The sequence below is a fragment of the Hirundo rustica genome, chromosome 15 (assembly GCF_015227805.2).
Source record: "Hirundo rustica isolate bHirRus1 chromosome 15, bHirRus1.pri.v3, whole genome shotgun sequence".
NCBI lineage: Eukaryota > Metazoa > Chordata > Aves > Passeriformes > Hirundinidae > Hirundo > Hirundo rustica.
In genome coordinates this window covers 2,033,371-2,059,936 of record NC_053464.1, presented here as the reverse complement: position 1 = coordinate 2,059,936, position 26,566 = coordinate 2,033,371, and the positions used below count along the sequence as shown (strand labels likewise).

General features: G+C 56.8%; 2 protein-coding genes across 4 annotated transcripts; one reads left to right on the top strand and one right to left on the bottom strand.

Moving 5' to 3' along the window:
- Positions 1–1,033: 1,033 nt before the first annotated feature.
- On the top strand, positions 1,034–7,823 carry LOC120759627 (glucagon receptor-like). 2 transcript variants are annotated; one of them, XM_040079092.2, is made up of 14 exons: positions 1,034–1,326; positions 1,959–2,102; positions 2,239–2,335; positions 2,634–2,741; positions 2,989–3,110; positions 3,208–3,314; positions 3,382–3,538; positions 4,012–4,171; positions 4,325–4,385; positions 5,236–5,305; positions 5,710–5,765; positions 5,921–6,059; positions 6,296–6,337; positions 6,445–7,823. In XM_040079092.2, exons 2-14 carry the CDS (start codon positions 2,028–2,030, stop codon positions 6,514–6,516), a joined length of 1,266 nt encoding a protein of 421 aa, XP_039935026.1. In that variant the 5' UTR covers positions 1,034–1,326; positions 1,959–2,027; the 3' UTR covers positions 6,517–7,823. The 2 variants fall into 2 exon arrangements, with proteins under 2 accessions (XP_039935026.1, XP_039935025.1); XM_040079091.2 differs by having other exon boundaries at positions 5,677–5,765.
- ANKS3 (ankyrin repeat and sterile alpha motif domain containing 3) lies at positions 7,789–26,532 on the bottom strand. Of its 2 annotated transcripts, none has more exons than XM_040079461.2 (18): positions 26,479–26,532; positions 21,668–21,765; positions 21,067–21,242; positions 20,472–20,670; positions 20,160–20,281; positions 19,445–19,526; positions 18,623–18,758; positions 18,153–18,311; positions 16,980–17,105; positions 16,421–16,536; positions 15,958–16,125; positions 15,387–15,511; positions 14,987–15,128; positions 14,283–14,455; positions 13,054–13,160; positions 11,994–12,077; positions 11,454–11,549; positions 7,789–10,813 (listed from the first exon to the last, which is right to left on the bottom strand). In XM_040079461.2, the coding sequence occupies exons 1-17, from the start codon at positions 26,528–26,530 to the stop codon at positions 11,467–11,469; spliced, it is 2,148 nt and encodes a 715-aa protein (XP_039935395.1). In that variant the 5' UTR covers positions 26,531–26,532; the 3' UTR covers positions 7,789–10,813; positions 11,454–11,466. The 2 variants fall into 2 exon arrangements, with proteins under 2 accessions (XP_039935395.1, XP_039935397.1); XM_040079463.2 differs by lacking the exon at positions 26,479–26,532 and adding an exon at positions 26,288–26,468.
- Between the last annotated feature and the right edge of the window lie 34 nt (positions 26,533–26,566).

Sequence of the window (26,566 nt, the reverse complement as noted above, 5' to 3'; positions counted from 1 at the left end):
CCCCCCAGACAGCAAATCCTCACCCTGGGCTGCTCCACCACTGTGTTATTTGTCACTTTGTCACCCAGACACCGCTCGCATCACTGCAGCCACAGCTGTGACAGCTCATCCGTCTGACTCCTGTGTCTGCTCCCAGCCCACTGCAGCAGCTTCGAGGCAAACACCTTATTTTTGCAAAATAAATGCGTTTTCTGGTGCGTTCAGCCGGTTTTGGGGGATGACCCTCACCCTGCTGCGGGGCAGGGCCGGCAGCAGCACTGCAGAGGAGGGAAGCACAGCTGCACTGGGAGGGACGTGGGAGCCTGGAAGGGCTGCGCTGCTTGGTGATTTGGGGACCCCAGGGGAATCTCCCCGGCTCCACTGATGGCAAAACCCAGCAGAGCCCCCAGCACAGCCCCCTCCCTCCCACTGCCGGCACGTGTGGTGGGGAGGCAGCGTGAGCGGGGCCACCAGGATTGCCCCTGCCCTTGAAGTTGCCCTGGCTGGACGATGGGACCCATGGATGTCACGGGCTGTGTCCCTGTGCCGGACCCAGTTCTGTCCCCAAAGCCTCCTGGTCCCCGGGGAGGGTGGCCCCTGCAGCCAGGGGCTGTCACCCTGCCAGCACCCAGCCCAGGGGACAGCCAGGGGGACCCCGAGCCTGAGGGGTGAAGGACTGGCCCTGGGGCTGTGTGATGGCAGGGACAGGGGCTCTGGGGGAGACTGAAGGGCTCTGAATCCTTGATCCGGTCCCTGTGACCCACAGGTTGAGGGCTGGACCCCCATCCCCATCCCTGTGTGATTCCACCAGGACCCCCGGCAGGGCTGGACCTGGACCCCCATCCCCGTGTGATTCCGGGGGCTCCGAGGGTCCGTGTCGGAGCTCCGCGGGCGCGGGGGCAGCGGCACCGGGACCCCCCGAGTCCCAGCGGGCGTCCGGAGCCCCGGGAGGCGGTGCCGCCCCCGAACTCCCCCCTAAGCCCCCCCAAAACCTCCCTCCCGTCGGGGCACGGCGCTGGCAGGAGGCGGCTCCGCCGCAGATGCCGCTCGGTCACCGCCGCGTTCACCTCGCGGAGCCGGGGCTGCCCGTGACACCGGGAACACCGGGAACACCGGGAACACCGGGAACACCGGCACTGCCGAGGCTGCCCGTGACACCGGGAACACCGGGAACACCGGGAACACCGGGAACACCGGGAACACCGGCACTGCCGAGGCTGCCCGTGACACCGGGAACACCGGGAACACCGGGAACACCGGCACTGCCGAGGCTGCCCGTGACACCGGGAACACCGGGAACAACGGGAACACCGAGGCTGCCAGAAACACCGGGACGTCGGGAGCAGGGTAAGCGGGAGGAAGAAGCGGCGGAGCTCCGGGACCCCCGCACTCACCGAGCGGGACCGGCTGGGGACCCTCGCGGAGGACAAACCGGGAGCTCCGTGCTGGGGTTGTCCAGCCTGGAGCGATGAGGAGCCCCGGGAGGACCGGGGGTGACTGAGCCGCTCCTCCCCGCAGCCCCCGGCTGGGCTGGGACGGGTCCCGGCCAGCAGCATGGGGCGGGACGTGATGGGGCGCAGCTGGAGTGGGGGTCCCAGCCGGGCTGGGGGTGGGGGCCCAGGGGTCTCGCTGCCTCCTGTCCCTGCAGCCCCTTCCCGGGTCACCCAGGGGTGCCAGCCCTGCGGGGCGGCCGCGGTGGCACTGGGGCTGTCACGATGGCGTTTGCTCCCCTCGGGGCTGGCAGCGGTGGGTGGAAGCTGAGCAGGCTCATCCAGGACGAGAGATCCATTTACACCCTGGCTGCTCCGCCCGGGGCTCCCCGAGGTTTGGGCTCTGTCGGGGAAGTGACCCGGGGCTGTGGCAGCCCGGGACATGCCCAGGATCTTCTCCTCTGCTGGCTCGGGAGGCGCATCTCTGCCTCCGCCGGGTGCTGGCGGCTGGCAGAGCCGAGCCGTCCCCGCTCCTTTCCCTCTCTCCAGGATCGGGGTCCCCGGCCCAGCCCGAGGCGCCCCCCGGCGCTGGGAGCACTGGGCAGGCTGGGAGCAGCCATGAGGGACGCGCTGGGAGCCGGATCCCTGCGGAGCCTGGTCCAAGTTGCTTGGATGTGCCTGTTCTCCGTGCCGGTGAGGGCCGGGCTGCGGCCGGGGGCAGCGGGGTTGGCACCGCCGGGCTCTGACCCCTGCCCAGCCCCGGGCTGTGGCGGCAGCTCCTGGGGGCAATCCAGGCGCTGGAGGCTCTGACCCAGCTCCGGATTTGCAGCACGGCGGAGCCAAGGTGCTGGAGAAGACTTTCGAGGAGTGGCTGCGGTACCGTGACGAGTGCCTGAGGAGGATGGCGAGCGAGCCCTACCCAGCAGGTACCCGGCCGTGCCCAGCTCGGGGGCAACAGAGCCGGCGCTGGGGTTTGTCCCTCCTCCAGCGTCCTCCGCTCTGGTCACCCGCGCAGGGTGAGCCCAGGGACTGACAGGGAGCTCCGCATCTCGGCTGGGATACCCAGGGCTGGGATGTCCTGCGGGGCTGAGGCTGGTGTGGGGCCCCTGGGCCCATTTCGGGGTGGCATCAGCCCCCCTCGAGGTGCTGGGATAGCAGGGCTTGATGTGTCTGTGCCAGCAGCGTCTGACCGCTGACGGCTTTCCCTGTCGCTGCCCTGGGAAGGGCTGTTCTGTAACAGGACATTTGACATGTACGCCTGCTGGCCCGACGGGAGCCCCGGCACCGCCGTCAACGTCTCCTGCCCCTTCTACCTGCCCTGGTTTGAGAAAGGTGAGGATGCCTCCTGCCATCCCGGAGCTGGAAGCCGGGACTGAGTCGTTCTGGGGCTCTCAGGTTCCCCTTCCTTTGGCTGACAGGGGCAGGGGGACCCATGAAGGGACCTGGGGTAAGGGGACCTGGAGCTCAGAGCAGAGCCAGCCCCTGCCCTGGAACTGGGCACTGAGCAGAGTCAGATTCAGCGTCCCAGGAGAGGGGACTGGGGAGCCTGGGGGACTGTGCCGGTGCTTCCTGTCCGCAGTGAAACACGGGCTGGTGAGCCGCAGGTGTGGCACCGACGGCCAGTGGGTGACGGTGAACGGCAGCCAGCCCTGGAGGGACTACTCGCAGTGCGAGGATGAGCTGGAGGTCACCGCTGAGGAGGTGGGACCCTGGCTGAGACCCCAGGGATGGCCAGGGCAGCCTGGCCGGGGGTGGACACGCACCCACCTGGGCTCCCTGGCGCCGCGCTCACCTGCAGGAAGGCGCCCGCCGGCTCATGGTCAGCTTCAAGGTGCTCTACACCGTGGGGTACTCGCTGTCGCTGCTCACCCTCATCTCCGCCCTGCTCGTCCTCACCGTCTGCAGGTGGGACGCGGCCCTGCCCCTGCTCCCTCCCCGCTGTGCCGGCCCTGCCTGACCCCGGCCCCCGCAGGAACCTGCGCTGCACCAGGAATTACATCCACGCCAACCTGTTCGCCTCCTTCGGGCTGCGGGCCACCTCGGTGATGGTGAAGGACGCGCTGCTGGAGCGGCGCTGGGGCGTGCAGCTGGCGGAGGTGGCTGACTGGGAGGCGCTGCTGAGCCACGAGGCGAGTGCTGGGCTGGCGGCAGCGTGGGGACCCTCGCCCGGGGCGGGGGGGTGCTGCCCGTGCAGCCCCAGACACCCGCTGGGTGCGTCCTTGCGGTGCCAGTGGTGCCCGTGCACCCGATGGATGAGGTGTCGGGGCACCTGTGCGTGGTCCTGGGGTGTCCATCCACGCAGCGGACACGCTTTTGGGGTGCCTGTGCTGCCCGTGACCCAGCGGGTGAACTCTTGGGATACCTGTGCACCTGCTGGGTGAGCTGTGGGCACCTGAGGGATGAGCCCTTGGTGCCACCCTGATGGTGAGGTCTGGGGGCTCTCTGGGTGAGCTCTCAGGGCACCCTTGGGCCCGCGGGGGAGCTCTCAGGGTTCTCGGGGTGCCCGTGCAGCACCACAGCCCGCTGGATGAGCTCCTGGGGTGCCTGGCGAGCCGTGGGCGCCCCGTGGGCACAGGCGGCCCCACGGTGGCTCTCCCCGCAGGCAGCGCTGGGGTGCCGCGCGGCGCAGGTGCTGATGCAGTACTGCATCCTGGCCAACCACTACTGGTTCCTGGTGGAAGCTGTCTACCTCTACAAGCTGCTCATCGGGGCCGTGTTCTCCGAGAAGAATTACTACAGGCTCTACCTCTACCTGGGCTGGGGTAGGGGTCACACGGGCGCGCGGCGGGGACGGGGACGGGGACAGCGCCTGGTGTGGGGCGCGGGCTCTGCCACCACGGTGTCCCCCCAGCACGGGCTGGTTTCTCAGCTCAGGAGGGCGCTTGGTTTTACAGGGTTTGCTGTGTGACTTGCAGGGACCCCCGTGGTGTTTGTGGTGCCCTGGATGGCGGCCAAGTACCTGAAGGAGAACGCGGAGTGAGTGGGGATGGAGGGATGGATGGAGGGAGGGATGGAGGGATGGATGGATGGATGGATGGATGGATGGATGGATGGATGGATGGATGGATAAAGGGATGGAGGGATGGAGGGATGGATGGATGGATAAAGGGATGGAGGGATGGAGGGATGGATGGATGGATAAAGGGATGGAGGGATGGAGGGATGGAGGGATGGATGGATGGATGGATGGAGGGAAGGATGGATGGAGGGAAGGATGGATGGATGGATGATGGATGGATGGATGGATGATGGATGGATGGATGGAGGGATGGATGGAGGGATGGAGGGATGGATGGATGGAGGGAGGGGTGGAGGGATGGAGGGATGGATGGAGGGATGGATGGATGGAGGGAGGGGTGGAGGGATGGAGGGATGGAGGGATGGAGGGATGGATGGAGGGATGGAGGGATGGATGGAGGGATGGAGGGATGGATGGATGGAGGGAGGGATGGAGGGATGGATGGATGGATGGAGGGATGGATGGATGGAGGGATGGATGGATGGAGGGATGGATGGATGGAGGGATGGATGATGGATGATGGATGGATGGATGATGGATGGATGGAGGGATGGATGGAGGGATGGAGGGATGGATGGAGGGATGGAGGGATGGATGGATGGATGGAGGGAGGGAGGGGTGGAGGGATGGATGGATGGAGGGATGGATGGATGGATGGAGGGATGGATGGATGGATGGAGAGGGATCCTACTGGGATGCTGAGAGGCTGCTGAGGGTCCCTGGGTCCCCTGGCTGGGGCTGGAAAGCTCTTGGATGATGCTGGCCCCAGCCCAGGGTGATGGTGCTGCTGTCTGTGTCTCCCTGCAGGTGCTGGGCGCTGAACGAGAACATGGCTTACTGGTGGATCATCCGCATCCCCATCCTGCTCGCCTCCCTGGTAGGGAACAGCTGCCAGCCCCGGGACTGGCTCCTGGCCTGGCCAGGGCTGTGATCCCCAGGGAAGCTTCCAGCAGAGGCCAGGAGGGAGAGTTGGCCTGCAAGGACCAGCCAATTGCACGGGGGGTTCAGCAATTTGCTGACCCCCCTGGTTCTGGGGGTTCATGAAAGAAGCTGGGGTGCTGAACTCCAGAGAAAGGCTCTGGGGGTGGTCCCTGCCTCTTCCTAGCCGGGATTTTGGGATGGCAGGAGGGGAGGGAGGGCAGCAGCAGCCTTGGCAGCACAGGGGGTGCCATGTCCTGCTGGGTGAGCGTCACAGCCAGGCCGGGGGTGCTGGGCTCTGTGTGCCCCTGCCCTGTCTCCCCCTCCCAGATCAACCTGCTCATCTTCATGCGGATCCTCAAGGTGATCCTGGCCAAGCTCCGGGCCAACCAGAAGGGCTACGCCGACTACAAGCTGAGGTGGGCCGGGAGAGGGGCGGGGACAGCCTGGGATAACGGGATAACACCACCGCCACACCCCTGCCCCTCCCCACGCCTCCCCTCCACCCTGCACTCCCTTAAACGACCGCTCTGGGATTAACTGGGAGTTTTACCGCCCCCTTACTCTCCCCCAGGCTGGCCAAAGCCACCCTGACCCTCATCCCCCTCTTCGGGATCCACGAGGTCGTTTTTATCTTCGCCACCGACGAGCAAACCACGGGCATCCTGCGCTACATCAAGGTGTTCTTCACCCTCTTCCTCAACTCCTTCCAGGTGAGGCGGGAGTGAAACAAAGATCGGGGGTCTCTCTGAGCTGGCTCTCCCTGCGCCGCTGCCATGGGAATGGCAGCACCGCCCCCGCCACCCCCTGCCCTTGAGAGCTCTCTGGGGCCGCGCTGCCGTGGGGACATCGGCCCCAAAAGCACCCAGGAGTGGCCCGGGGGGAGCCTGAGCCCAGCCCAGCCCCAGGAGACGGACAGAGGGGGGCTCACTCCTGGCTCTCCCTGCAGGGCTTCCTGGTGGCTGTGCTGTACTGCTTTGCCAACAAGGAGGTATCGTCCCCGTCCCTGCCCCTCCTGCCCCGCTCCCCCAGCGCACGCTGTGCCTGCAGGGAGGGCACGGCCGGGGATAAGGCCCTGCTCCCTCCCCTCCACGGCAGGTGAAGTCCGAGATGAAGAAGAAGTGGCAGCTCTGGAAGCTCGACCACCCGGTGCTCTGCTGCGCCCAGTGAGGTGGTGACCAGCCAGGGTGGAGGGGCTGCTGGCCACCATGGCCACAGGGCCTGGCTGGAGGGCAGGGGGCTGCAGGAAGCTGTGCTGGGCAGTGCCCAACCTGGGATGGCCAGGCTGGGACCCGTGCCTGGCTGTGCCACGCCAGAGCTGCCGGAAGGGACATCCCTGCTGTCACACGAGTGGGGTGGCACCGCTGGCTCATGGCTGTCCCCTCGGCAGGGCATCACCGGGGACAGCACCAGCAGAAGCTGGCGGCCTCCCCCAGGACCCCTCCCACCCGGGGAACCCCCGGGACAGCCACACCCAGCCGGGCACCCGCGGGATGGCAGCAGCCGGGGGCAGCCTGACCTCAGCACTGGGAACGGGAGATGCTGCCCAAACCCTGCACCCTGGGCCACACCTCAGCCAGGGCTTCCCTGTCCTCCCCTGAATCCTAGCCCAGGACCATCTCCAGTGCCATGACAGCTCCCAGGCATCCACAGCCACCCTGTAAAGCTCTTGACAGCGAGGGGCTGCTCCTGCACCTCCTCCTCACCCTCCTCACCAACACAGAACAGCAGCACGCATCCCCCCCTCGCTGCTCTCCAGCGGCACAAACCCCTGGGGCCTCTTGCCATGGGCAGAGCCAGGGATGGAGCCTCAAAATCACTTGGGAGTGAAGGATTTGAGAGCAGCAGTGCACTGGGGCAGAGCCCAATCTCCCCCATCCCAGGTTCAGCATCCAGCCCGGCCTCCTCCTGCTTTGTGGGGGAAAGCTGGATTTCCAGGGCTGGCAGCAGCTCAGGAACCATTTTGCTGGGCAAAGGCTGAAATCCTGGGAGTTTGCTTTGCAAAGCTTCACCCTCCCACCCTGGTCAAGCAGCCTGTGGCTCCCAGGAGCACAGGAAGCAGCTGAGGTGTGTGGTTTGAGCAGGGCTGCTCCTGTCCTGGTCCTGTGACCTCCTGGAGGAGCCCAGAGCAGCTGGAGACAGCCCCAGCCCCTCATTCTGGCCCTCAGGGGCAGCACGGACACGCTGCCAGAGCCTGTCCCCACCCCATCCCTCCCTTTGCCATGCACAAAGCCCCTCCAGGCTGGAGGAAGCCGCTGGGATGCTCCAGGAGATGCCCAAGGACACAGGAGGTTCTCCAGGCCTTGGCAGGCTGGGGGAGCCTCTCCCAGTGCCTCACAGAGGAGCTGCCTGGAGCACACAAAGCTGCACCCGGCTGGAGTCACACAGGAACGATCCTGGATCGATGGAACCTCCACCAGACCATTTTACACATTAACTCTCTTTTCAGATGTAAATAAATATTTATTTTTCAGCAAGCAGAGCCTGCTGCTCCTGTCTGCACCAGGGGAAGGAAAGGCCTGGTGGGCCAGACATCTGAATCTCAGAATGGACTGGGGTGGAAAGAACCTTAGAGCTCATCCCACTCTAGCCCTTGCTATGGGCAGGGACACCTCCCACTGTCCCAGGCTGCTCCAAGCCCCAGTGTCCAGCCTGGCCTTGGGCACTGCCAGGGATCCAGGGGCAGCCACAGCTGCTCTGGGCACCCTGTGCCAGGGCCTGCCCACCCTCCCAGGGAACAATTCCTGCCCAATATCCCATCCAGCCCTGCCCTCTGGCAGTGGGAAGCCATCCCCTGTGTCCTGTCACTCCATCCCTCTGCAGCTCTCCTGGAGCCCCTTTAGGCTCTGTCAGGGGCTCTGAGCTCTCCCTCTTCAGCTGACCAGAGGAGCTCCCTGAGCCTGACTGCACCCGTTGGATTGGAGTACCTCTGTGGCTTCCCCTGGACTCCAGCAGCTCCCCCTGGATTCCCACATCACCCAGGCAGGCAGTGCTGGATGCCAGGGATGAGGCACTCCCACTCCCCTGAGCCTGCAAGCTCCTGGCAGAGTAGGCTGGAAAAGCCTGTGTGCATTCCTGATTGTCCTGCAAGAAATCAGGGAACATATCCGTGATGCCCCAGCTCTCTCCAGAGAAAGCCACAAGCCACACCCAGGCTTCTCAGCTTTTATTCCTTTATCCAAATCGGCAAATGCTCTTTTTCCTCGGCCAGCTCACCTCAGGGTAGCACCAGACTCCTGCTGCCTGCACAGCCACCCTGGCTGCAAGGAATGCAGTTTAGGAACTGCCTCCTTGGGAATACCCTCTTTCAGAAGATCCCCTCCCTGCTGGCCCCTTGTGTGCTCTCAGACCTGGGCTCCTGCAGCACCTGTTTGGGGCCTTTTTTCCTCCACACACACTGGCACCTCTTCTCCCTTTTACAGATATTCTCTCTCAGCTATTGGATAGATCATACTAATCCCCCAACCCCCTTTATTCCAGCCCCAAAGCCCTGTAGTCACTGTCCTCAGGGCACTGCTGAGCCAGAGCTCCCTTGGCTCTCCAGGTGCCCCCAGGCCCTTTCCCTTCAGCTTTTTTGGGGGGCTTTGCCTTAAATTCAAGGGAAACAGCACTAACAACCCCACATTACTGCAGGTAAGGCCTTGGCACTCCCCCCTTCCTCCAGTGACAGGGAATGAGGGACAAAGCCCTGAACACTTCCCAGCACAGCCTCAGCCCTCTAAAGAGTGTCCAGGGCTGCTGCATGAGAATTCCCTCCAACTCATCCAAACTCTTCAGGGTGAAGCTCCTGCAGCCTCATCCTGCAGCTGGCACCACAGATTTGCTCAAGGTGGAAAAACAGTGCCTCGTGCTGAGGGTGAGGAGCAGCACCCACAGAGGGGGACACTGCCAGGCACACGGGGTCACACCTACCTGGTTTGGGACAGGGGCTGGCCCCAGAAAGCACAGACCATTTGTCACCCCTGCCTAAAGGGACTCAGGCAGCTCATGAGAAAGGGTGATCAGTTGAAAAAAATGGAGCTGGATGGGTTTTTATATTTGGGATCTGTGCCCGAGGTCCAAAAAGCAGAAGGAACGCAGTTCTAGCCTCTTCCCAAAGGGACTTGTTCTGATTCATCAAGGCTGTCACTCAGACTTCAGCTTTTGATTGTTGTGGTTTTCCCCCTTCCAGGATTCAGGAATAAATAAGAACACAGAGTCACTGGAAACCACTTTACACCAAGGGCAGCCTCTTCCTGCAGTGCCCGTCCTTGGCAATGCCCACCCAACAATGCCCTGGCAGAACTATTTCCCAACACTAAAGCCTGCAAATCCAAGGCAGGCAGGGGTGAGGAGCAAAGCTTGGCACCACAGCTCCATCTGGGCTGTGGCTCCTTTGCCCACCTCCCATGGGGCACTGAGCTATCCCTGTTCCTGCCCTGCTGCCTTGGCATTCCCCTGCTTGCCAGAGGCATGGGAAGCTCAACAGCTCTTTCTCCTCTCTCCCGTCTTTCCAGGGGAACATCCGCCTTGCTGGCAGCTTGGCCCTTGCAAACCAGACCAGTGACCTCTGACCACAGGCCAAGGTTCTCAGGGATGGAGTTACAGTAACGTCCTGGCTCTGGCCAGGACAGGACCTCCCCTGTACACTTTTGTTGTTACTGTTGTTCCTTATCTCATTGCTGTTTTCAGTAATATGCTTTTATTTCTACAGGTGCTCTTCATCTTTTGTGCCTCCAGTTCTCCTCTCCACCCCAGCCCAGGGGAGGGGAGAGTGGGTGAGTTGGGAGTGTTTCAGTGAATGCCATTCCTAAACCACCACCGTGCTCACACCCAGCCCCTGAGGACAGCAGGAACCCAAAGTGAACAAGAGTGGGTCAGCTGGAAGAAGAAGCTTTGAAGCCCAGATCTGGGGTAGCAGTAGAGCAGAGATTCCAACTAGGACCAGGGCTGCACTTTGAGCTCCACTGCAGCTCAAAGAGCCACACATCACAAACCCCACTCCCTTCACCCCTCCACAAAAAACTGCCTTTTTTATGGCCTCAGATCCATTCTCTGGGCCAATTCCCACGGCACAGGAGGAGCCAGGGACACGTTTCAGAGGCCCTGGGGAGCTTGGGATGCAGAAAAGGATAATGAATTGATTGCTGTGTGCAACTGTCACCTTTCTACCACCACCCAGACCTGAACAACAAGAGCTGCAGGAAACTTAAGGCAGATAAAACTTCCAGGCTCAGAGCTTCTCCTCCAAACCTAAACCTTTCAAACAAAGATCCTGGGGGCCTCGAGTCAGGCCCCAAGAGCTGCTGGTTGTTGTCCTCTGCTGTCCCTCATCCTCCCAGCTGTGTTTTCCGGTGGTCACAGCCTCCTCCGTGCCCCGCCAGCTGCGGTGGCCTCGGCAGAGCCGCGGTGCTGCCGGCACGGCCCCGTGCTCCCTCTCCCAGCACAGTCAGCTTCCGGGTGGAACAGTCACCCGACGTCAGTATTCCTGCAGCCACCAGGAGAAAGGGACAGTCACCCTCTGCCGGGACAAGGGGGCTACGGGCTTTCCAAAGGGACAACCAACCAGGGGGCACACAAGGACGAGTCAGAGGCCAGCCCTGGTGTGGGGGCTCCACGTGGCACTGAGGGATGGTGTCCCCCAGGTGCCAGAGCATGGGAATGGGCAGTGAGGGATGGTGTCCCTGCAGTGCCACACCCCAGGAATGGGCAGTGACAGACTGTGTCCCTGCAGTGCCACAGCCCGGGAATGGGCAGTGACAGACTGTGTCCCCTCAGTGCCACAGCCCGGGAATGGGCAGTGACAGACTGTGTCCCCGCAGTGCCACAGCCCGGGAATGGGCAGTGACAGACTGTGTCCCCTCAGTGCCACAGCCCGGGAATGGGCAGTGACAGACTGTGTCCCCGCAGTGCCACAGCCCGGGAATGGGCAGTGACAGACTGTGTCCCCGCAGTGCCACACCCCGGGAATGGGCAGTGACAGACGGTGTCCCCTCAGTGCCACACCCCAGGAATGGGCAGTGACAGACTGTGTCCCCGCAGTGCCACAGCCCGGGAATGGGCAGTGACAGACGGTGTCCCCGCAGTGCCACAGCCCGGGAATGGGCAGGGCAGTTGTTCCCACTCACCCTCCTGGCTTGGTTATGGCTTTGGCCAGCTCTGCCCGCTCTGCCCCAGGGCTTGGAGCCTTTGGAGGTTTTGAGTCACAGTCTGCAGAGCTTTTCCTGAGGACAAACCAAAGGGAACAAGCAGCATTAGGAAGGGGCCAGGAGGCAGGACAGAAGAGGCTGTACTCAGCCACTGCTGTGCTGCCTTCCTGCCCTGAAAACAGGGGTGTCTCTACTGTCTGCAAGTTGCTGGGACAATTTCCTGTCATCAGGAGAACAGGACACAGGATTAGGGAACCACTTTCTCAGCATCTCTCACCACTGAGCAGGAGATGAAGACACCACCCCCCACCTCTCAGCCTGGACCTGTCACCAGGGGATGATGCACAGGCCAAGATCTGCAGCAACAGCAGCACCAACTCCAGAGCCTGGAGACTTCCCTGAAGGAGCAGGGATTGTGGGGTCTCTCCCAACAGCCACTCCAACCCACCAAACCCCACCCAGCCGTGCCAGCCCCAGCACAACAGCCCCTCCGCCTGCCCAGAGCCCTTCCCACCTTACCCATCTCTCCCACACACTCCTCCAGCACAGCTGACAGCTCAGGCAAGCTCAGGGACTCCAGGGAAGGCGGCCACCCTTCCAGCACTGCAAGGACAGGGACACAGTTAACTCATCTGCAGCTCTCTGGGACAGGGCACACAAGGGCCTGGTACTGCTGGGAATCATCCCCAGCCAAAGAGATTCCAGTTAGGGGTTTTAAATCACACAGGAAGAGAGCTGGAGCTGCCTGTGCCAAACTGAGGAGTTTTCTGGCAATTCTGTCACTTAGGAATTTACATTTTTAGGCTAGCTGCGTTGTTTATTAAGAGAATCTCAAAGGGATTAAGTGTAATGGACTGAAATCAACAGGATCTCTACTTGTCTCACTTCTAAGACACAGGCAGCAAAGAACAGGTCACTAGGAACATGTCACAGGCAGCAAGCTCAGACAGTCTCAGAATCATGGAAGGTTTTGGGTTGGAAGGGACCTTAAAGCCCATCCTATCCCATCCCACCCCCTGCCATGGATAGGAGCACCTTTCACTAGACCAGGCTGCTCCAAATTCCAATGAACCTGGCATTGAGAACTTCCAGGTAAAAAACAGGTTTGCCCCATGGATCCAACAGCAGAATACCCCAAACTGGGTTAGGAAAACAACTACATCTCCTGTTCAGACCCTGCTCCAGTGCACATGGCGGTAACAAACCCAAGCTGCAGCCACAGGTCCCTGAACCAGGGCTGTCACTGCAGCCTGCGCTACAGCTCTGCATTTTTAGCCACAAACACCTGCTAGACACCAAACCTTGCAGAGAAACTCTGCAAGTTCCACTCCAAACACCCTGAGGGCTTTAAATGCTTCTCCTAGGCAAGAATTAAACTCACTCTAAGAATCTGGCTGCTCATCCATTCCTAACTGTGTGACTTTCACAGTCACCAGGGGATGATGCAGAGCCCCAGATGTGCAGCAAGAACAGCACCAACTCCAGAGCCTGGAGACTTCCTTTCAGCAAGGACAGAGAAGCAGGGGGTTCAGCCCGGGCTCTCCTGGTGCTCTGCCCTGCAGCTGGAGCTGCTCCTCACCTGGGCGCTCCCCGGGCCGCCGGCTCTCCCCGGTGCCGCGCCGCTCCCACGCCGCATCGCCCGCCCGCTCCGGGGCCAGCCGCGACGTCAGCTCCGCCTGGCAGCTCCTGCCAAAGCACACCAAAGCCATCAGCAGGACGCAGGGAGGCGCCGGCGGCGACGCTGCGCGCTCCTACAGCCCGCAGTACCTGCGTGGGGTGCCCGGGCAGCGCCTCTAAGGCCCCGGGTACAGCCTGCTCCTTTGCTGCTTCCCGGGAAGAGGAAAGTGGTGCCTCAGCCCCACTGCTCAGCTCCCAGCCACTGCTCCCCATCTGCAGCCACAGCCAGCTCTGCCCCGTTCGCAGAGGAGCTGTGGGGGGACAAGACAAGGAGGGGCCGGGGTGAGCAGCGGAAGCACAAGGGGCTGTGCCTGGTCTGTGTGAGGATCAGGTTCAATCCGAAGTTTGTAATGGGCAAAGGGAATGACCTCAGGATGCATGGCAGGGGCACCCAGGTTCTCAGGCTGACATCACCATCCCAGCAATTCCAGCAGTGCATACTCAGAGCGTGGCAGGGCCCTTCTACAGCAGCCTCAGCTCCTCAGTCAGGGGGAAAAGCCAGGTTGTGTCCCCTGCACTGGGAACACTGCTCTGCTGGACTTCTGGATCCAACTTAGCTCACGCTGGCTTGGCAGCAAGCAGACCCCACTCCCCTGGGTTAGGATCCATAAGCAGCAGGATTTATGACACTTTCAGGGATGTCCCTGTTGTATCACTGGACAGAACAAGGCCCCTAACAGGAGTCCACCTGGGGCATAGAGAAAAGCACCACAAAGGCAGTAAAAGAATGTCAGGGGGTGGGACAGCACAGATTATTCTGTCAGCTGTCATAGTTGCAGGAAAGGTATTCTTCACTTGTGAGTCACTGCACATCCTCTGATAGGATATGGGTTAAAAACTCCTTTTTGTATTCACCTGATCACCAAGTTTTACCCTGGGCACTGGGTAAGCACAGTCTCAGCCTTTTGGCTGCTTCTAGTAGAAACAGGAGCACCCAGCACCCCCAAAAAGGCCACTTCCAGCTCATGCATGTGACCAAAGCATCACATGTGCTGCTGAGGCTTTCCACTAGGTAAAGTCAGGCAGGATCCAAACGAGTTCAGGTGCCAGATGGGCCCTGCTGCCTTACCCTGAGGCTGCCAATATGACCCCAACTCCCATTTCCCAGCAGTCTCAGTGGGAATGACTTACTTGATCTGATCCAGCAGGACTCCAGCATCCTTGGTGATGGCCTGAACCTCTCTGAGCTGGCACTGGATGGCATTCCAGGTCTCATCCCGCTCCATCAAACAGCTCTCAGCCACTGCACGCAGCTTCTGCTCCTGGCACACCTGGCCCTTCATCACCTGCACCTCTTCACACCTCTGCAGCAGAGCACACTGGGGATCAGGCTGGGAACACTGAACATCTGCTGCTCTCGAGTCCCTGCTATTTTAATGCCTTAGACAGCCAGAATGTCCCTTCCCAGTGGGAAAGGAAGCTGGATGAAGCTTGTACACTGAGTACAGGTTCTGTCCACACTGAGCCCAGCCCCACAGTTACAATTCCCCCTTCCTCTCTGTTTACAAAGTCACTTGTGAGTCCAAATTTCCCAAACCAACACAAGTCTGTTCACTGACGGCTGCACAACCACCATAAAAATGACACTGCTAGGAAAGAGCAGGGATTGGATTCCTGCCCCTGGTTCCTATAGTTCTCAGTTGGATGGGAAACAGACACCAAGGAGCACAAAGGTGAGGAGGGAATAAGCTGTACTTGTGGCGTACGTGACGCCAAGCGTGTCCACTGCAAGCTGTGGCTTGAGATGAAGGAAACACATCAGAGGCACAACAAAAACACAGCACTGACCACTTCCTGCAGGGTGTAGGGCCCTGAGGAGCTGGCAGCAGCCTCACCTTGTGCAGCTGGATGGCCAATTCCTGCATCTCCGCCTCCAGCCGATCGGCATAGGCTAACTCCAGAGCGTCGCTGGGCGGGCGGGCACTGCTGTGCCAGCGCGCAATGGCAGATGTCATCTTCCTCTTGGGGCCAAACAGCCTGGGGGGACAGAACCAACAGGGCTCAGGCCCTGCACCACCTGCCCCTGAGCCCAACAGGATGCCATGAGGAGCTCTGCACCGCCCTGGTCGCTCCAAGGTACCTCCAGGAGCAGGTGTGTGTTACAGCTGAGGACGTGGGGAGGTCACGTTGTGTGGGAGGCAGCCAGAAGAGAGCAGCACTCTCCAGCTAAACCTGCCCGACCAGGCTGGACGTGGTTTGTAGGGGAAAGCTGGGAAGGACAGGACAGACACTCACGTGATGCCTATCTCCTTCAGGTCACTCTCGGTGAGCGTCAGGAAGATCCGGAGGTCCACGTCTTGCTCCTCAAACACCTGCAGGTACTTGAGGCACCCAATCTCATCAAGGAAAGTTGCCAGGTCCTGCAGCCCAGACAAAACAAACTTACTCTCACCCTCACAGCAAAAGCATCACCGCTCCTCCTAATCATAAATATCTGCTTCTTCCTGCAGTTATAACACCTTTCTGTGTTCCAGTGGCAACCATAACTTCCCGTGGTTTCCTGCCCTTCTCCACAGTCACACACCAGGACTGACCTCTTCTAACAAGTGTGGAGCAGAATGACACAGAACCAGCTACCCCAGCCCACCCCACTGCCAGGTTTGACAGCCCACCCACAGGTCTGAAGGGTCTTGGAAACCCCTCCAAGCAACAGCAACATCTCAAACAGCTGCTCTACAAGAAACCGCTGTTTCACAAGCATTTTAAGTTTGGGCAGAGGTTTGGAATCCAAGGCGTTTTAGTGACTTTGGAAGAGCCTCCCAGGGCTGGTACAGTGACAGAGCGTGCAGGACAAGTCTGTGGTTACCTGGGGCCCTGTGTAGGCTGGGGGCTCAGGAAGGACCAGGTGCTGGCTGCAGCCCCCAGCCTTCCCCAGGCAGTGGCTCCACTGGCTGTCACTGTTGCTGTACCGCGTCTTGCCCTTAAAGCTCTTGGCTTGTTTCCGACTTGGGGGACTGTTGGTGTGATCAGAGTCCTGGGAAAGAAAAAAAAACCACCCACAGAATGGAAAGGATGATTGTGCAGAGGTGTCAGCATCAGGGGGGCTAACAAGGTCATCCAAGACCTAAAGGCCCTTTTGTACAGCACCCCCAGAGCTGCCTTGACCCACATCAGCTGCAAGTAACCTCCAACCTCTTCCCCTTCCTTGGTTTTCCTGTCCCTGGAACAGCCTTTCTTCAGCCAGCCTGGTCCTACAGGCTCCCATGGGAGTAGAGTCACCCAGGACTGAAAGCACTGCCCAAGCTGAAGGCAGAGAAAGGAAAATCTACCTCATTGCTTTCCAAGGAGCCTTCACTGCTGACTCCTGGGATTCTAACTAGGCATTCACTGCTGCTGCTGCTGCTCCTGATGGTTCCCAAGCTGTTGCTGGACAGAGCACTCTCCTCTGGAAAGGAACAAGAAAAAAAATGTTGAAGCAGAACCTCGTTAATTGTGTAACAAAACCAAAATGTATCAGCAAAGCCTTCAGAGGTGTAAAGGAAGGGGAGATCCAGAGGAAGGCTTCATGTGCAGCACTCAGGATACAAGAAGACCCTGAGACAGATTTCACATTGGATCCCCAGCACTCATCCTTCCTCAAGTCTGTTTGCCACCAGAGGCTCTTCTGGAAACAACCATGCTCTGTCTTCATCCCACCCTGCTTCAAGATTATTTGTACAAATTGATGAAATTGCCACACTGAGCTTTATCTTCTGTAGCTAAACCATCCCAGCCTTCCCTCAGGAGAGACATTCCAGTCTCAGCATCTTAGTGGGAAAGGAAGCCAAGGCCTGGGCTCACACCCAGGTGTGCAGTGCTGGCTGCACCATTTCTGAGACAGGCACTTACCCCTGCTGCTGCTGCTCTCCACGTCCAGCTCATTGATCGGGGAGGTGACGTCCCTGTAGCGGATGACACCTGACTCACAGCTGCCATCGTTGCTGAAGGTGACATAGCCCTGAGGGGGCACGTGCTCTGTGTGCAGCAGGAAGGGAGAACAGAGATTAGGATGCAAGCTAATCAGGGAGGCTCCTGAAGAAAATGCAACCACTTCTGGATCTCAAAGTAACCAAAATGAGAGACTGCGCTCACAACTGACAGGTTTCATTCTAAAAAGCACAGAGAGCACCTGAGAAATGCAGGTTCCTGCAGTTCCCTCACATGACCTCACAGCACACGCACTTCATTTACATGCTTACATTGAAAGGAAGTCAGAGAAAACACCTCATAGCAGAGATGTACCTTAAACAGCAGCTTCCAGCACTCTCTCTCCTCTTTATACCCAAATTATGGAAGGGGATAAACAGCTGCTCAAGAGGGCAGCCCATCACACCCTGCAGAACCAAATCCCTCTGCAGCTGTGCTAAAACATTAGCAGCATCCCACTGGCATTAAAGAAGCTGACAGTATCATTCCAATACAGCCTGGGGGATAGCACAGACTTATGTTCAGGAGAATGAACTGAGCTTTGAACACGCTTTTAAGTCCATAATCTTGGTTATTCCAGGCAACCACTCTGAAAAATACCTAAAACAAACCTCCTAGGCACTGCATCCAGGATGTCTGAACTGGGATCATCTTTTCTCTTGGTCTATTGCAAAGGTTTTACAGTTTCATTTTTAGTAGCATTTCAAGCATCAGGGAAAGCAAAACTCATAATTGATCATGGAGTGAACTTGTATCTTGGCCACTGTGAGCACCCCCTGTCATCAGCTCCAGAAGGGCTCTCAAACTTTAGAGCCTGCCTCAAAAAGGGAAACGGAACTGTTCCAAGAGTCAGGGGCACAGCAACTGAGGTGAGAGCAGAAGGGTATCCCACTCATCAATATCCAGCATTGACAAAAGAGTTCAGGGGGTTTTGTTTCTAACCCAGACACCTTCTGATAGTGAACACCTTCATACAAAGCTGTCTTTGTTCTGTGCAAACCACACATGAATCCCAAACAAACATGGATAGCAGGAACAGCTGCAGTGCATCTGAGGTCTCAGGGAACTGTCCCTCAGGCTCCCAACTCTCCTCACCATAGCAAGACTGCTTTCTTCCCCCAATCCCAACTGCTGTGATCTTGGCCAAGGCCTGGGGCCCCTCATGGATGCTGGGACCCTTGGTCCTACGAGCAGGTCTCTGTCTCTGGGGAGCAGAACATGATTCATCTGAAGAACTCAGCTCCTCATAGTTGCCTGTAGTTCAAACACAGATTGTTAGCAGCACAGGAAGTCATTTGCCTGCTTTACTTGCTACTGGTCTATAAATTCAGTGAAAAGAAGAAGGGACATGTTAAAGAGTGAGGGTGAAACAGATAACCTAGGACAGAAAGGGGCCAGCAGACAAGAGTTGTTGGATTCATGACTCTTCCATCCTCAGAGAAGCTGGAATTTCCAGGATAGACCAGGTAGCACTATCCCATCTACACAGTATCACAGACTTTCCAACTATCAAACACCTCACTTCAGGTTCCATCTTATAATGAACAAGGTCAAACATCTGTTACCTGGACCCCTGCAGAAGACCTTGGGCACTGGGGCTGCATGCAAATCTATCAGCCCCACAATCTTGGTGTGGCCATACTTCATGGCCAGGGTCCGTGCTGTGGCTCCAGTGTTATCTCTGACATCTGCCTTCACTCCCTGCAGAAAAAAATACCTATTTAAGTGCACATGGCAGGGGGCAGTTAAAAAAAAAAAAGTATATTATGTATATTAAAACAAACAAACCAACCCAAAATTGTCTTAGCTCCTCCATCAGCAGTACAGGCTCACCTCTGACAGACAGTTCAAGCTGCACTAATATCCTGAATGCCTTTCTAGTTATCTCCAGGCTCTCCAATTCCTGAGTGCCAAATAGCCCAGGGCTCTTGTGCATTGCCACTGGGAACTGGTTTGTTTGATCTGAAGTGTTTTGCATTGCTGCCTCCTTCTGGCAGTAAGCTGGACCAGCCAAATGGGATTTAAACCCAAGTGTGTAAAAGCCCTGCGTGCTCATGAGCTTTTGGATGCACATGTCCACTAGCCTGAGCATGCAAGCCTGTAAACACAATAGAAAAACTACAGCTTCAGTTGTTTTCTGATTCAGTCAAGTCTGGACAGTCAGACCTCACTCCTATTCCTGCAAGGCCAATGTAAAATCACAGCACCAGCCTGCAGAAAGCAGATACTTTGAAAACAGTCCTCAAAGTCTGGAACTTCAGAGGTGACTATGATCAAGGAGCAAACAAAACACTGTCCAGAAAAGCGTGGTGTCAAATTCGTGGTGGCTCCCCTGAGGGCTGGAACCAGAAACTCTCAGCTACACAGGGAACTCTGAGGACACTTACATGATTGAGAAGGTACTGAACAATTATCTCATGGCCAGAAGCAGCTGCTTCCATCAGAGGAGTGTATCCATACACTGGCTCCCTGGGGAGAGAACACACACGTGGACTGGTACAACCACAGCTGAACTGAGCATTTCCACCCCTCAACCTTTGCTGATCACAGACACTATGGTGTACTGGTTGTCCTGCAGTAGAATTCCCTGCAGAGATTCAGTGTTCCTAAATTGGCTGCACAGCAACAGATTACTCTTCCAGCTGCAGATCTGCCTTTAAGACCCCAAATCAGTTTTGGAGGAGCTAATAAAAAAAGAACCTCTCATTGCCCTCAGGCAATTCCATGTGCATAAATGTGTGGTGGTCCCCAAGGCACGGGAATGCAGGGCACACTTCAAAAACCAACCTGAACTCTCAGAGTATATAAAATAATCAATAGAAAGACTTATGAAGTGCACTCGAGTTCAGAAGGTGTCAGTGTTTAGCTGATAATTAAACCAGCAGTAAATCAAATTTCCCTTGATCTTAGTTTAATAAGCAGTGACAGCACAGGCAGACTTCTATTCAGTTTGCAGATCAGCTGTCCCTGCATTAGCTATGCCACACATCCTAAGGTACAGAGGGAAGACAAAAGCAGGTGTCTGTTGGAGAGTGTTCATCTGCCACCTGTTGCTTTCATACTGAATGACAAATGACAATGAAATAACAGATTCCTCCTTACTTGCAGTTGGCATTTGCCCCATTCTCCAGTAAGAATTTGACCATCTGCTGGTGCCCAGCACTGGTGCAGTGGAACAAGGCAGTCCAGCCATGGATGTCCTTCATCTCCAGCTCTGCCCCTTGCTGCAAGAGAACAGACAACATTCCTCAGTGTATCTGCTCTGCTCAGGCTTTCAGCCACTGCCCCTTCATGCTGAGAAACCAGGAGTTTAAACTAAATCCCACCACGAAGAGGAACTCACAACAGAACACAAAGTGGCAGTTTGCAAGAGCATTTGAACCATCTGGTACCTGGTTTTTATGGGATACACACCTGTAAAAGGAAGTAAGCAACACTCTCGTTGCCACAGCTGGAGGCCAGCATGAGGGGAGTCTGGCCTTCAGGGGTGGGGATGTTCACGTTCACTCCCGCTTCCAGCAGCAGGTGCACGATGTTGTCGTGGCCGATGTAGGAAGCGTACATGAGTGGGGTCCAGCCCCCACAGTTCCTCTGGTTCAAATCCAGGTCCCCACTAAGGAACAGAGGAAAGAAGTCACATGAACTACTGTGCTGGAGCTGTGGAGCACAGCTGGCTGCTGCAGACTCTTGTTATCATCTAACACGGAAGCTTGCACAGGAATTTCTACCAGCTCCAGCACAACCTCCCCCAAGATCACAGAATGGTGTGGGGTAGAAGGGATCTTAAAGACCACCTCATTCCACCCCCCTGCCATGATGGGGACACACAGAGCTCCCACTAAAACACTAAGGAGGTAATTTTATCAGCAGATTTGCCCCTGGAAACTTGTGCCAAGAACCCTTTAGGAGTCTCAGTGACACATCCCTACTGCCCCGACCAGTGTGGCACCGGTGACACCCACACGCGCAGCGGGTGGCACGCGGCCGTGCCCTCCCCAGCCCCTCTCACCGCTGGATGCAGTCCTGCACCACTTCGTACTGCCCGACGGAGGAGGCCGTGTGCAGGTCCAGAGGCACGTCCAGCTCCTCCCGGCACAGCACGTGCCCCACGCCGTGCCACATGGACAGGCTGCGGCTCAGCAGCTCCGACTCGCTGGCCTCGTCGCTCAGCTCCGACATCCCGCCCTGAGGAGCCAGAGCACACACAGCCCTCAGCTGCTGATCCCTGCTTCCCACAGAATTACAGCTCTAAGGTGTGGTGAAAGCAGGGCACCGCGTACGCCACACGCGTTGTTTTAATTTGCACACCGATGGCTAATTAAACTGCATCGTGCATCCTGCCGCAACGCAAATTAAAACAATACGTGTGGCAGTAGATTATTGGCTAATAAACCTTTAAAACCCTTTGTAACCTGTGGTCTTGTGACCACTGGCCACGAACTCCTGGTGCATGTGGTGAAGATGGCCTCACCCTTCATGAGATGTAGAAGAAGAGCAATCAATCATGTTTTAAGATGTCTCCCAGTGCTCTCATCTCTCTTAAAATCCTGATAGTGCCACAGGCTCAGAAGGTGAGGCCAGCTCAGACGTGTGGGGTTTCAAATTCTTACCTTACTTTTGATTGACTCAGCCCGAAGCAGTAACTGCTGCTGAGAAGATTTTGCTAGAAGTTTTCTCTTGGTGCAGGGAACTCCGTGATTCCAATACACTGGAAAAATCAAAGGCAATAATGCTAAAGCCCACATCTTTCAAGTCTCATTTTAAGACTGCAGAAGCAGTGGCTTTATTTCTTCCTCGCCTAATCCAAACATGCCTAAGGCAGCTTTGAATAACCTCGACACAAGAAGACTAAACATCTGTTGAAGAGCTGAATGTAGGCTTAATGCTATACAAAAAGATGTAATTCTTGCTCTGCATGTTTTATAATGCAGGGAGAGAATTAAGAATTCATGTGTCAGACATTCCTGGTCTTGTCCATCTGTCTTGCATTACAGGATGGCCCTGATTAAATTAAGACACAGTCATTAATAATGACAACTGCCCACTGCTCCCAAAAACACTCTGTCACCTGAAGAGGGTGCACACTCCACCGTCACAGCAACTGGTTGTAAGCAGATTGTTTCTACCATTTATTCTTTCAGCCCTCCAGAGGCAGCCCAGCCCCACCTCAGTGAAATCTGGAAAATGCTGAAACAGGGAGCAGCAGCACACCTGCCCATTCATTATCCAAGCTCACCCCCACTCCTGCAGACACAACTTAATTACACAGCTCCTCAGGCTCCAGGATTGCCAGAAAGGTTTATCCTGGCCCCAGCCCCAGCGAGCAATTGCAGACTAATCGTTTGAACCTCTCACAGGAGTTTTTGTCTGGCACTCCATGAAGAGCTGCTCACCACAGCTGCACCCAGCAGCTGCAGGCTTCAGCTGCAGCTCCAGGACACAGAATCCAACCCCAGAGTGGTTTGGGTTGGAAGGGACCACTGGGTGTCATCTCACCCAACCTCCCTGCTCAAGCAGGCTCCTCTGAGCACGTTACACAGGGCTGTGTTCAGGTGGGCTTTGAATATCTCCAGGGAAGGACAGCCACAGCCTCTCTGGGCAACTTGTTCCAGGCAATCCCATGGGAATTGCTTTCCCCTCCCTGTGGTCTCGTTGCCCACCATACAGCACTCCTGAGGTTTGCCTGGTCCCTCTACACAAGCCAAGCAAACAAAGTCTTTCTTCTTCCTGGTGACTTCTCACCAGTTTAATTCCCTTGATTCATTCCAGGGTCAGGCAAATGCCAAATGCGGCACCGGTGAGGAACAGAAGAGAGCAGGAACAGGCTTTTCAGCAGCAGTTGCTCCTCAGATTCCCTCAGCTGTAACATTTCAAAACCAAACTCCTGTTTTCTGAGCAACTGGAAGTCTTTACCTTGTGAGCACCAGCCCATTTTCCTGTAAGAAAACACCTTTAATTCCTACCTCTTCACTCCCCACCTGGATCCTTTCTCTCCCATCTTCCTTTTCTCCCTCTCCTTCATCCTCAGCTTGTTAAGACCACAGAAGCACCATTTATTCTACTTCATCAGCTGGTAAGAAATTATGCCCTTTTAAAAATACCTGTAAAAGCACCAACTTTGCCTGACAGCAGCAATTGTGCTGCACTGGGCAACCCAGAAGCCTCAGTATAAATCTGCAGAGCACAAGGGAAAGGCCTGAACACCTCACAGTCAAAACACAAGGAGTGCTAAGGGGATCATCAGGGGGAAAAGTAGGAATTTCTCCCTAAAACAGATTAAAGCTGCCCCAGGAAGGCTAAAAGGCAAAGAAAGGAGGTAAAATCCAGCGCAGCCTGTAGAAGCACATTTAGGTGCAAGCGAAGCCCATTGCTGTTTACCCTCCTTGTTAATTGGGTACATTAATTATAAGCCACTCAGGTGCTTGCTCTTTGTCAGACTCAGCCACTGTCAGGTACAAGTTACCAATGCAGCCTTGGTGAGGTGATCCACAGTCAGCAGGGCAATAAGGGCAGGACAGAACATCCAGGACATTCAGCCTCACTCCTACACCTCCCTTGTGCTCTGCCTACATATTTGCTTTTTGATTTTTATTTTTTTTTAAAGCGCTGAGATTTCCCCTCAGACTGAACTTTAGCAGGTTGTCAGCTCTGCAAGCCCCTCAGGGCAGCTGCTCACAATCTCCAGGACAACAAGAATGATCAGAGCCCTCAGGGCTGAAATGAAAAGACCTGAATAAAACAAAATTGGGGTTGTCTGGTGCAATGAGAGAGAGCCTGGAGGGGGCATATGACACAAGCATCCAATACACAATAATCCATCATATCACAGAATACCAGGATGGTTTGGGTTGGAAGGGACCCCAAAGCCCATCTTGTCCTTCCACCTGCCATGGGCAGGGACATCTTCCTGTGCCCCAGGTGACTCCAAGCCCCGTGCAAGCTGGCCTTGGACACTTCCAGGGATCCAGGGACAGCCACAACAGAACCTAAGAAGCTCACATCATAGCATGGAACATTTTAGATAAAGCCCACAAAAATCCCTGTAAAGAGTACTGAAGGACATTGGATTACTAAGAATAACTTTGACAAAGACGTCCTGAACATTCACAGGCTGTTCCCCTGCTTTGGGGCAGAGTGACCAAGTCACAATTGTTAGAGACCTCCCTCAGCTCTGCTGTCCTACTTTCAGCTGGGATAGAGTTCACTGCCTTCCCAGCAGCTGGCACAGGCTGTTTTGGATTTGGGATGAGAAGAATGCTGATAACACACTGATGCTTTGGTTGCTGCCATCCAGTGCTTACCCTAAATCAAGGCCTTTCCAGTTTCCCATGCTCTGCCAGCAAGGAGGTGCCCAAGAAGCCGGGGGGAGCTGACCCAAACTGGCCAGAGGGATATCCCATTCCACAGAACATCACTCCCAGTATGTGAACTGGGGAGCCTGGCTTCAATATGGGATGGGAATCAGCAGATGCTGAGCAATGCTTGAGTTTCTTTTGGATTTATTTTCTCATTATAATTATATTTTACTTTGCTTCAATAATTAAACTGTTCTTACCTCAAGCCACGAGGTATTTTTACTTTCTTTTCTGATTCTCCCTCCCATCCTACTGGGATGGAGCAGGGAAAAGCAGCAGCCTGGTACTTGGTAATCAGCTGGGGTCAAGCCATGACACCTGTGAGGCTGCTGTTATTATTATTAAATTTAATCCATCAGCACTCAGCTGTTTATCAGGGTCAGAGCTCTACAGTGCTGGGGCACAGAGCAGGCAGCAAACCTCACACTGCTCTGGATTTGGAGTCTGCTGTCCGAGCAAACCAGAAGGCAAATAAAAAGTAAACCTAGTAAGAAAACTTAAGCAAAAAACCCCATAGAGCTATGCTACAATAAATGGGAGGTGTTTTGAGAAGCAACCAGCCCCCAAGACAGAAGAAATCCAACCCATTAACCACCCTCAGCAGGCATTGCTCAGCTCAATTCACTCTCTCACATCCCCTCCCACAAGCACAGGTGACATCCACTCATGTCCTTCTGTCCCAAAATAGGGACACCCAAGGCAGCACAAGCGTGGTGACTGCTGGAGGCTCCAACTGAGCCAGAAAACTGACGAGAGAGAGTAATGGAATATCCTGAGTGGGGAGGGACCCACAGGGATCATTCAGTGCAGCCCCTGGCCCTGCACAGACACCCAGTGATCCCACCCTGTGGGAATGCCCTGGGCATTGTCCAAACACTCCTGGAGCTCTGGCAGCCTCGGGGCTGTGCCCATTCCCTGGAGCCTGGGCAGTGCCCAGCACCCTCTGGGGAAGAAGCTTTCCCTGATCTCCAGCTGAGCCTGCCCTGGCCCAGCTCCAGCCTTTCCCTGTCCCAGAGATGGGAGCTGCCCCTCGGGAGGAGCTGCAGCCCCCGCTGAGCTCTGCCCTCAGTCTCCTTCTCCAGCTGAACAATCCAAGTGCCCTCAGCTGCCCCTCAGACCCTTCCCCATGCCCTTTGGACACTCCAACAGCTTCAGATCCTTCTGATATCGTGGCTGCCCCCAGCACTCGAGATGAGGTCCCACCAGGGCAGAGAAGAACAGGAACACACTCCCCTTCTGCTCCTTAGCTCTATTTCTACTAAATCCAGGAACAACTTATTGGAGGGAGTAAAAAAAGCCTCATTACATCCCTTTTTAGGTGCAATTGTTACTAGCTAAGCCACAACAACAGGGACCAGAACATCTCATTTTTGCAGTGTATCACCCACTGACTGACTCAGCTAGCACAAACCACATCAGGTTCCTGAGGTGGGCAAGAGAAAACATTCCAGGACCCACAACACTAGAGTTCAATCCTACCCACGTCTATTAAAAATACACAAAATACACCAAGCTCTTCATCTTTTAATGCTTGGACTCAATGATCCTAAAGGTCCTTTCCAAGCTCAGTGATTCTACCACGAGCCTGCCACTCTCAGGCACGTTAAAGCTCATCAAACAGCCTCAGAAAAATGAGGTAAGAGGCACAAGAGCACCTGAGCATCCACATTAGGGAGCACATTTCCCGTGTCAGGGGCAGCGCCCGCCAAGGCAGCCGGACACGGCACCCGCAGGGCTCGGCCCGGGCGCGCTCCGGACACACAACAACGCACCTGAGGCGGACCCAGCGGCCAGAGCCGCCAAAGCGGCCGCCACACGGCTGTTACCGAACGTCTCACAGCGAAACGGCTCCGGGGCCGTTACCCCGGCACCTACCTCCCTCGCGGCCCTGCTGGTACCGCGGCCTCAGCATCGCAGCCTTCAGCGAGCGGGTAGGAACCGCTGCGGCCACGGGCCCAGCGAGGACGAGGAGCGCCCGGGGCCGGCCCCAGAGGCGAGTGCCGCCGCTACCGCTCCTCCCCGCTGTGCCGGTGCCGTGTCCCGTCCCAGCCCCACCGCTCCCTCACCTGCGTCCCGGTGAGCGCCTCCGCCGGAACTAGTCCCGCCCGCGCAGGGCATGCCGGGAGCGCCCCGCCCTCCCGAGCGGTGGACTAC

Coding starts and splice junctions, on each gene's coding strand:
- LOC120759627 (XM_040079091.2), top strand. CDS start 2,028: ATGAGGGACGCGCTGGGAGCCGGATCCCTGCGGAGCCTGGTCCAAGTT. Junction 3,111..3,207: donor TGGAGGTCACCGCTGAGGAG/GTGGGACCCTGG, acceptor GCTCACCTGCAG/GAAGGCGCCCGCCGGCTCAT. Junction 5,306..5,676: donor CCATCCTGCTCGCCTCCCTG/GTAGGGAACAGC, acceptor TCCCCCTCCCAG/ATCAACCTGCTCATCTTCAT.
- ANKS3 (XM_040079461.2), bottom strand. CDS start 26,530: ATGCCCTGCGCGGGCGGGACTAGTTCCGGCGGAGGCGCTCACCGGGAC. Junction 16,537..16,979: donor GGAGAGCAGCAGCAGCAGGG/GTAAGTGCCTGT, acceptor GTTCCTTTCCAG/AGGAGAGTGCTCTGTCCAGC. Junction 11,550..11,993: donor GGAGTGTGTGGGAGAGATGG/GTAAGGTGGGAA, acceptor GTTTGTCCTCAG/GAAAAGCTCTGCAGACTGTG.